The sequence below is a fragment of the Erinaceus europaeus genome, chromosome 2 (genome assembly GCF_950295315.1).
Source record: "Erinaceus europaeus chromosome 2, mEriEur2.1, whole genome shotgun sequence".
NCBI classification, from domain to species: domain Eukaryota; kingdom Metazoa; phylum Chordata; class Mammalia; order Eulipotyphla; family Erinaceidae; genus Erinaceus; species Erinaceus europaeus.
This window is the reverse complement of record NC_080163.1, coordinates 180,024,928-180,035,013: the sequence shown is the minus strand read 5'-3', so window position 1 is coordinate 180,035,013 and position 10,086 is coordinate 180,024,928. Positions and strand designations below refer to the sequence as shown.

Genomic DNA, 10,086 nt, shown 5'->3' with positions numbered 1-10,086 from the left:
GGCCCCTGGGCCAAGCGGAACCCCAGTACCCCAACCAACGCCGCGGGCTGCGCACGGAGCCGGCCCCGCTGCGGCAGCCCCATTCCCGGCCCAAGAGCTGGCCTAGGGAGTCGCAATCGAGCCCGCAGCGCATCGATGCGCCGCCGCCCGAGCCGCTCGGGCTCGGGCTCAGGCTCCCGCTTAGCCGCCGCCGCCTGGGGGTCCCCCAGATGAACTCCCACACCCGCGCCCCTCTGCCGCCCGTAAGTGAGCCCGCGGCGCTCGGTCGCCAGCGCAGCGCGGCCAGCCCCTTCTCTGCCCGCCCCGGCCCGCTCCGCGCCTCGGCGACCCGGATCACCCCGCCAATGATCAATTCTGCTCCTGGTCCCGCCGGTTGCACAGGCGCGGGGTGTAGACCCCCTCTCCCGGGCGCCCCGAGCGGGGGATGAGCCGGGCGCCCAGGGCCTCCTCCAACCCCGTCCCGCCCAAGGCACTGCCCTGGCCGGGGTGTGTGTGTGTAGGGGAGTACGGACGGGAGCCCAGTGTGTGTGTGGTGGGGGGAGGTGCCTCGGGGTGCGGTGGAGGAAGCCTGGGGTCCCGGAGCGCTAGAGGAAACTTAGATGCACCCCCACTCCCGCATCGACCCCCGGGACTGGCCCGGGAAAGTTTGCCCGGGAAAAAAAAATGGGGGGAAGTGGCGGCTGCAGGTCCCGGGGGAGGAGCCGGGTGGCGCGGGGTCTGAGAACAGCCCCCAGCCTCTCCAGTCCGTCCGGCCTTCTTCCTCCGGGGCGCCCGCCCAGGGGGCCCTGGCGTCCCGGGGGTCTGGCGGGCCCAGGTCGGGGGACCGAACCCGGGGATTTGGAAGCTGTGGGGAGCCCGCAGGACGGCCCCGGTGGGGCAGCTGGAGGCGGTCAGGGGCCGACAGCGGGCGGGGCGGCGGGCGCCCCGGGCCGACTCGGGGTCTGGCGCCGCGCTCGGCAGTGCGCGGGGTGGGCGGCGCCCCCTGCCCGCACTGGGCGGGGGTCTGGGCCGGGCCGGGGCGGGTGACACGATCATCTCCTTTTCCTTTAAGCTTGCCTGTTGCCGACGCCGCCGCTCCAGCCGCTCCGCGGGCCGAAAACTGGACCGCCGAGCCCTGGGCCGCGGCGGCGGCGGCTGAGCACCCCCGCTCCATGCCGTGACCCCCGTCAGGGGCTGGGGGTGGGGGGCCGGGGCCCGCTTGGCCCGCCGGGGCCGCTCCCGCGCTCCTCCTCCCACCCCCTCCGCCCGCCCGCCCTCTCCCCGCCCCCCTGCCCCGAACCCCGCGCACCTCGTCTGGGGACGGGGCGGGGGGGTGGGGTGTGGGGGGGGCAGGGCCGCCGCTCCTCCCCGCCCCCTCCTCCCCCGGCCTCTGGAGCGATTTGTCAAACTTCCCATTCCGCCGGCGGCGCGGTCCTCCTCCTCCTCCACCACCGACACCACCTCCTCGGCGGCCTCCTCCTCCTCCCCCTGCGCTCCTCCCTCCCCGCGCCGCCCCGGCCCGCCCTCCTTCTTCCCTCCGCACGTTCGGGGGATAGCGGCGGAGAGCGGCGAGGGGGGGACGCGGAGAGCCGGGGCGCAGCGGCATCCTGCGGGCGGCCGCTCTCCGGGGGGGAGGCTGAGAGCCGGCCCGCCTCGCCCCCCCCCGCGGGCCCCGCCGCCCCTCCCTCCCTCCTCCCTCCTCCTCCTCCCTCCCTCGCTCGCTCCCTCCCTCCCTCGTCAGCCCGGCAGCGGCGGCGGCGGCGGCGGCGGCGGCGGCGGCGGCGGCGGCTGTGGCAGTCGCCGGAGGAGCATCATGCCGAGGAGGAAGCAGCAGGCGCCCCGGCGCGCAGCAGGTACGAGCCGCTTCCCCTTCCTCCTCGCCTCCTCTCGCTCCGCTCGCCGCGCGTCTCCCGCCGGCCGAGCCCCCGCGCCCTGCCCCGCGCCTCGCCCCTCTCCCGCTCGCTGCGCTCCGAGTAACTCCGGGCCGCCGGGTTCGCTCGCCGCTCGCGCGTGGTCTGTCCCGCCCGCAGCCCGGCCGCCTCGCCGGGGACCCCGCGCCCCCCTCCCCACGGCCACCGGGACGCCCCGCGCCGCGCTCCGCTCCGCCCGCTCGCTCGCACCCACTTCGGGGCAGCCGCGCTTGCTCCCTCCTCTCGGAGCGAACTGAGCCCGCCGGGGTGCCCCCCCCCCACCCCTGTCTGCTTCTCCAGCAGCTGCGGACCGAATGGAGGGGCGCTCTGGGGTGCTTCTCTCAGTTGGGGGGGGGCGGCGGGCGGGGTCACCTGAGTTCTCGGGACACCTTCCGAGTCCACCATCAGGCCCGTCCCGAGATGGACTGTCCCGGGTGTCAGCGGAGCGAAAAGAACAAGCGAGTGAGCGAGCCGGGCCACCTTCCTGCTCCTCTGATGGAGTCTTCATGTATTGGGCCCAAACCGGGCACAGCGGTGGAAACCAGAGCGCACAGGGTCTGGGTATTGTCAGATGACTGTCAAGTCTAAGGTAGAGGCTAGCTTTTCCTTCATCCCTGCTTTCCCTTATCCCTCCACCACACACCCCCCTCCTTCTACTGCTTCTCCTACCCTCATCTCATAGCACTTAGTTCTGGGACATGTTTGAGTACTTTTTTTTTTTTTTTTTTTTGCCAAGAGTGTCAACTCCTGTTAAGACTGAGCCAATTTTTTATTTTTCCCTTTCTTCCGCTTCTTCTCCGTCTTCTCCTTCTCCTCCATCTCCTCCTCCTCCTCCTCCTCCTCCTCCTCCTCCTCCTCCTCCTCCTCCTCCTTCTTTTTCTTCCCCCCTTCTCTTCTGGAAAAAAAGCATTACTAAAAACAAAACAAAACCCACACACACAACATTATTTTGCAATAATGTCAGTAGGGGCATGTTGCCTGGAAGAAGGGTTTCTGGCCCATTGCCACCCTTGATTTGATGACTGATTGATCGCCAGTCATGCTGCTGCCTTTGATCTATTCATTCCCAATAAACATCAATAAATCACTGGCAATGGTGAGGCCAAGCTCAGTGACGTCACTCAGGCCCTGTCAGTGCAACTTCAGGGATTTGGGACTGATTGCTGAGAGGACCACATATGGACAGGATGTATTTTGATGTGAGTAACACTCAGATGTGCAGTGGTTCAGATGCTGGCCAACCGGAGGGTTACTGGAGATGCTTTTCTTTTTTCTTTTATTTCTTTTCTTTTTCTCTTTCTTTCTTTCTTTTTTTTTTTTTTTTTTGTGATAGAAGGCAGGGCTGCTTGAAGGGTCAGGGCACTGAGCAGTGCCCTTCTTGGATGAATGGTTTGTGCCCATACGGTCCTGGATGCTTACAGTGGGGGTGGCAGTCATGTCCATCATGTCAGTGGATGCTGCCAGTGCAGCTCACATGGGCTACACTCTGAACTAGGTTTTATGCACAGGGTCACCTAGAGGGAATGCTTCTCTCCTTTCTTTTAGAACTGTACTTCTCTGTGTCTTAACATTTTAACCAGAAAACAGACTTGTTTGTGGAGTGTAGGTGGGGGACATAGAGTACACGTTTTGCTTTCTGTTTGTAGTGTTATCCAAAATTAGAAAGTTTGAAGATCCCGGTTATGGTAGTAGGGAGGCCACTGATTCTCAAGTCACCTCCTGACTGATGTTTCATGGCTGCCCCACCTTCTGCTTTGAATTCAAGAGTTCAAGCAATGAGCAAATCTGCCCAAAATAAATGCTAAAAGTTTCAAGGTGCTCTTTCAACGAAGTTGGACAGAGGGAGTCTTGGGTTTCTTCGTCTTTGAGAATTTTTCCCCCTTTCCTTTTTGGATGTACATTTTAAGATATCTCTGTCTCGATCAGGTGAACCATATGTAATTGCATCTACATTTGATTTAGAACTCTCTTGTGTTCAGTTCATCTCCTCTCTTCTACCTCTCGGGAGTCTTATTTGATAACTTTCTGCTAAAAATATTGGAAGGGGAAATTGATTTATTATTATCACTATTATTTTTAAACAACCTGTTCACTAACCTTTCCACACCTTTCAGAAAGCCAGCCAGGAAATCTCAGGTCCGTTAAGAAATATTCATTCTATAAAACCTTGACTGCACGACTAATAGGAGATGGAAGAATGGTTTTGCTCTATCAAAATGACCCGTCAAAACGACTTTGTTTCATATTTGATTTAATTGTCTCTCTCCTGACAGGCACATTCATCAATAGCTTAATGGTCAATCAGAAGTTGGCAGCGTGAGTGCTTTCTTTCTTTCCCATACCCTGGTTTTGGATTTACTTTATCAGAATGCCTCTGCCTAATGGACATGTGGAGGAGGGGGTGGGGAATGTCTGAAGGGCTACTTCTTTAAGAAGAGTGGAGGAAATAAAAGAAGCCCTCCACATTTAGGCTGGCTGAGACTATACAGGGACTCAGAAGTGAACTGTGTGAGTTTCTCTCTCTCTCTCTGTCTCTCTCTCTCTCTCTCTCTCTCTGTGTGTGTGTGTGTGTGTGTGTGTGTGTGTGTGTGTGTGTGTGTGTGTTGGTATGGACAAGAGACTTCCCAATTTTTCCCCCTCCTTTTCCTTTGCAGTTCTCACAGCTGCAAGTTATAAGGTTCATGCCTGCTTTTGTGGCATACTGGGAGTGATGACAAATTGATTGCTTTGTACTGATAGAGAGAGTGGGGGAAAAAAGAAAAGAAAGGAAAGATGTCTGCTGATTGGTAACTGGAAATCCAGTCCCCAGCAACCTTGAGAAGACTCGAGAATTTTTTCCCCCTCCAAACTGAAAGGTCCGCTCAGCCATAAAAAAAGAAAAGTTGTTTTGCCAGCTTCATTAGTGTTCACCTAATTAGCTGTAAACCTGATGGATTCCTGACAGCTTTAATGATTGGAGATGACAAGCTCGACGCAGTGTCATCCAGCAGAATTAGGTTTGCAGCTAGTTTGATGTAATCAAGTTGATATTACACAGTCCTGGCTGCCTTTAGTTGTGCATTAACTCAATTTTCTGCTGCAGGTGACAAATGGGCTTTGGTACCTGGATAATCATGTCATAGGAATTAGGGCCCTTTTAATGGTCTGGGGTAGAATAACAACCACAAAGGGCTGAGAGCTGAGTAAAGCTTGCAGACATAGCACACAGGTGCACAGTGTCTTTATATCTAGGCCAAATGGAACCCCAGCTCTCCGGAAGGCTAAAACACAATCCCAAGAACCCCTGAAAAGATTATTATCTCTCTATACTTTTGGATTTCTTTTCTCTTTCTTTTCGATGGCAGTAGTGCATGGGTTAGTGTCTTCTTTCAAAGGGGCAGAGAAATTGCTTCACCTGCTGAACAGAAACCTGGGCAGGAGTTTCCGATCTGCAGACACAGAATGGCAGGGAGAGTGCAGTATATTTGTGGTGGACAGATGTTGTTGCCCATGGAGCTCAGAGCAGCAGGGTTAGGCTGGCAACTTTCGGACAGAATGGCCATTACGCCCTGCTTAAAATATGATTCCTGTGTGTGGTGTTTGTCTTTCTACAAGTAGTTTTAGAAAACGCCAGGAAAAAAGTGTATAGAGCCGAGCTGATTTTATTCCTTCAGACTCAGTTCCTGGAGGAAAAGGTGACATCTGACACAGCTGTTGTCTCAAGGACCCCCCCCACACACACACACACACCTGAATTCTTACCCAGGAACAACCTGTCACTGACTTTTGTGAGTCTTTTTTGTTGTTGTTGTTGTTGAAAGGGTGTGTGACCTGCCCCTGAGTGAGTTCTTAGGTGAGGACACCTTGAAGCCTCATGACTTTTTAAAAGTGAGTTGTACTCCTGAGGATCTGTTGGTGTGACGTGAGCGGATGGTGGATCCCTACGGAATACAATGAGCTTGGAATGGAAAGATGTTACGGGGTTCACACTGCCAGTAGTCCAGGGTGCCCCAGAATCTGGGTGCGCCTAAATGTGTCCAGGCAGGAACTCTCTTGCACTCCTTTCTGAAGTCTCATCCACATTCTAGACAGCTCAGAGAGGAGCTTTTCCTTTTCTCATGGCAGTTCATGGACCATTCAGGAGGACAGTTTGGTATCAGTCTTGGGAATTTATTTGCTCTCGGACCTGCCACACATTTCTCCTTTTGCACAGGTATTTTACCCTGTATCAGAATGACAAAAATGACTAGTTCGGGCCATGAATTCATCCCTCACCTCGTTCCTACAAATGTGAGAGGGACGATGTAAATTTGAAAGAGAAGAAAAAAAAAAAGAAAGAAAATAAAAGAAAAATCCAGAAGATGGAGAAAACAGAGAGGGCAGGAGGGGAAGCCACCCCCCCACACAATGTCAACATAGGGGAGAGAATCTTCCAGAATCGGCTACTGTCGCCCCCATTATCTTGACAACTGTCAGTTAGGGCTTCAGTGCTCTCCAGGGCCACACTTGATTGTGAGCCGTTTGATGTTGTCATTTTGTTCTCAGTTTTGCCTTGAGCACACTCATAAACGGGAGGGAGATAGTCAATAACTGATGTATCAGCAGTTATTCCCTAAATTGCCTCACCAGTCTGCATTTTTTCCTTCTTTTTACTAAAGATTGTTTTGTAAAGTGATTAGAACGAAAGTGACTGCTCAGGGCCATGGGAAATGCCATGAAACTCAGGTGAGTTCCCAGAATTAAAATCCTGCCTTGCCCCCATGCCTTCCACTTCTGGGGTTTGGGGAAGGAAAAGGAAGGACCTGGACCAGCTCCTGGAAGGCAGAGTGGCTGGACCATTCTGGGGAGTTGCTGCTTTTCCCTGGTTGAACCAGGCCGAGGCCAGCCAGACCTGTAAGCAGAGAGGCAGAGGCAGAGGGCCTTGGAGTCTCTTGTCCTGCTGTACCACAACCATGTTTAATCCACTCATGCACAGGTCACGGTTATTCCGAGAGCAGTTTGAAAGGCTTTCCTGCTGGCCCATTTTTATTTCGGCTTGTTACTGGACAAACTATAAAAATAGCACTGGTTTTATAGTAAAAAAAAAAAAAAAGAAAGAAAAGAAAGAAACAAAATAGGAGGATGTGTGTCTTCCCTTCTGCATTAGTGAGCTGGAGCCCAGTTAGTTAATAGGCCCTCTACCCTGGACATAAACTCTATTCAGATTCCGCACTCTTCCCACCACCTAGCATTGCCCCCTGGAAGCCCAGGGAGGGCAACAGGACAGAAGAGAGCAGAGCTATCACTTAGCTCAGACCCTCTCAGGTGTTCACTCTGTCTCTCTCTCTCTGTGTATATTTTAGTAATGCTCCAAATTGTGGTTTCTCTGTCTGAAGTTAAAAATGAAAGGTGAATACAATATATTGTATTTGGTAACAATGATATGGACTGGTACATCGAGACAGATAATGTGCAGTTGTAATTAGACTCAATAGACAGGCAGTCATTTTTAAATTCTTTGACACATGCATAAAATAGTCATATAATAAGATAAGATGACAATTTTATGTTAGGTTGATAAAGTGTCCCGATACATGCATTTAAATGTCTGTAAGCCTTAAAAAAAAAAAAAAACCAGACAGATTAATTCTAGTTTCCAGTATTTGCAGTTAGTCATTAAATTAATTTTTAAATCCTACTAAACAGACTGTGAATATGTTGTTTTTTTTTTTTAACCTGTGTGTAAGGAAAGGATATACAGACTTGGGAGTTTTCTCTAATTTTTCAAAATTTGTGAGCATGTACATGATGTAGGGATGTGAAGATTCAGGTTACTGTTTGTGACTAGAACAGAGCTCTGCATTTGTGGAAGGGGGTGGAAAAGGCAGTAATGGAGCATAGTCTGCTTACGGCCACTTGTTTGAACAACTCTTCATTTACGAATATGTATCAGAAAGATTACATAGTGTCCTTGACCAAATAATGAGTTTTTTTTTTTAAGCTCCATTTTGTAAACAAGACTTAGTTAGCACATATCCTTGATGTGATAAGCAAGTACTTATTTTTCTTGGGTCTAATTACTTATAATTTGTAAATTATTTTAGTGTTTCAACAGGAGTGGCCCAAGACACGTATTAGGGAATGAAAAGCAAAACATTTCTCTAAAGGTCAGGCTACCTGGACTTTTTTTTTTTTTGATCTTCTCCTCACCTTTTTTTTTTTTTTTTTCCTCTGACATGTAAAAGGTGTAGCTCTTGAAGAATAATTTAAATGTGTTTGGGCTTAATGATCAATTATTAATTCATACGGTCAGGACACATGTTATTAATTATAACTGTGTTTTCTTCATCCAGAACAGCTGTTGGTCATACAGGGTAAGTTCAATCTTACAGGGTAAGATTGCCTTTGGGGGTGGTGGTGGTGCGGTGCGGGGGGGCAGGGGGGGCGCGCTTGGGTGGGTAGTAAAGCAAGCAACTTAGCAACTCCTTATCAATTCCTGATTCCTTTGCTTTGGGGATAAAGGATTGCAGAAGGTAGAGTGAAGAGGAGAGAACAACTATGAATTCTAGACTAGATGGACACTAGCAAATGCTGAATGGTATATATAATTCTTGAAAGAGCAAGCCTCACTCCCACAGCTTTGAATCCAGTTGTGATGCTGAGGTGGCACTGCTTTTTCTAAAGTCCATTTTGGGGGGTTGGCTGCCATCTCTATTCCATCAGTTTCTCTTGTATCCTCCTTACCGTGTAATAGACCAGAAGGTTGTCATATTCCCAACTTTATGGTGGCAGCAGCAAAAGACACAGGATGATTGTTTGTTCCCCAAACTGGAACCCGTCCTTAATGGAGAGCAAAGGGCTGGTTAGTAATCTACGTGAAATGACTCATAGTCTTTACTTTTGATTTTTCCATCCCCATCATTAAATCTAGTCCTACGTATTCAGATTCCCTCTGACTTCTTTGAGAAATGCATGTTGCATAAAATAGGCAATTTTTAATGAACAATTTAATGTAAATGGGTTTTGAATTTAAATTAATATTAATGAAGCCTTGAGTGAATTTATTTTGCATACGTAAAGACTTGTAAGTCTTTCACCCATGTGCTTTCTCCTTTATGTAGTAACAGTGGTTGGGTGGATTAACTAGCACCTCTTAAAGATTTACACTTAAAAACTGAAATTGATTTTATATGTCCAATAGTGCCAACATATTATTAAGCAAAAACATTACTTAATTTAAAGAAAATATCCTCATTCCTGTTAAACCTTTCAGTTTTCATGGCCCTGTTCTTCCTGAAAGCTACCGCTGGTTTAGCATTGCTGCTGGGGAAGAGAGAGATACCAACAATAGTCACTACAATCAAGATGTTTTCTTTCTTTGGCTTACCTCTAATGCATTATGTATCCTGGGATGATGGGATGTTCTGTAATTAATTCTGTTAGATGTAATTGCTATAATCACTTTGATGTTACACATAATAAAGGTAATATGGTAAGCACATAAAAAAATATAAACACCTTATTGTAACACGGCTGCTAAAATTCCTTCTCGTCAAGTCTGGTTTGCAGACAAGTGTGCTTAACTGTTTTTGGTCACAGGTGACAATTTATCCGAGCTGCCTTCGCTGATATTCCAAAGGAGACTCAGTGATGGGAAAGGATGGGCCTTGGCTTGGAAAGAGCTCCAAGCCCATTACCTAGGAGCGTTAATGCCTTTTTCCTTAAAGAGGAGGCTAATTAAGAAAAGGTGACCATTATCTTCTGTGGAGGAGAGAGGTAAACATTTCAGATATGGCCTTGGAGTGAGGGAAGAGTATGGCTAGGAGTGAAAGAAGAGTTCAGAGAAGAATGATAGTAGGTTTCAGCTTAAAAGAGGTGCTGTTCTGTAGGTTTTCTCCTAGTGTGGGATTATGGGAAGGTGTATGTGTGTGTGTGTGTGTGTGTGTAGGGAGAGAGTTCACATGTACATACGAGCATGTGCTTATGGATAAGCAGAAAGGCCACCTTTCTGATATATATATATATATATATATATATATATATATATATATATATATATGATAGAGACAGCCAGAAATCAAGAGAGAGGGGGATAATAGAGAGGGAGAGAGAGAGACAGAGACACCTGCAGCCCTGCTTCACCACTCATAAATCTCCCCCCCCCCCCAGGTGGGGACCGGGGACTTGAACCCGGGTCCTTGCACATTGTAATACTGGATTCTCTCTTCTTCTCTTCTGA

General features: G+C 50.2%; 1 protein-coding gene and 1 long non-coding RNA gene across 2 annotated transcripts in view; both read left to right on the top strand.

Moving 5' to 3' along the window:
• The first annotated feature begins 1,687 nt into the window (after nucleotides 1–1,687).
• TSHZ3 (teashirt zinc finger homeobox 3) overlaps nucleotides 1,688–10,086 on the top strand; it is an 89,880-nt gene continuing 81,481 nt past the window's right edge. Inside the window, exon 1 of the mRNA XM_007539457.3 lies at nucleotides 1,688–1,832. Within this exon, the coding sequence (XP_007539519.1) occupies nucleotides 1,793–1,832 (40 nt within the window). The 5' untranslated portion in view covers nucleotides 1,688–1,792. The remainder of the gene's footprint in view (nucleotides 1,833–10,086) is intronic.
• Nucleotides 8,300–9,355, top strand: LOC132536786 (uncharacterized). Its single transcript, XR_009548317.1, has 2 exons — nucleotides 8,300–8,709; nucleotides 9,121–9,355. It is a non-coding gene; the product is annotated as an uncharacterized LOC132536786 (long non-coding RNA).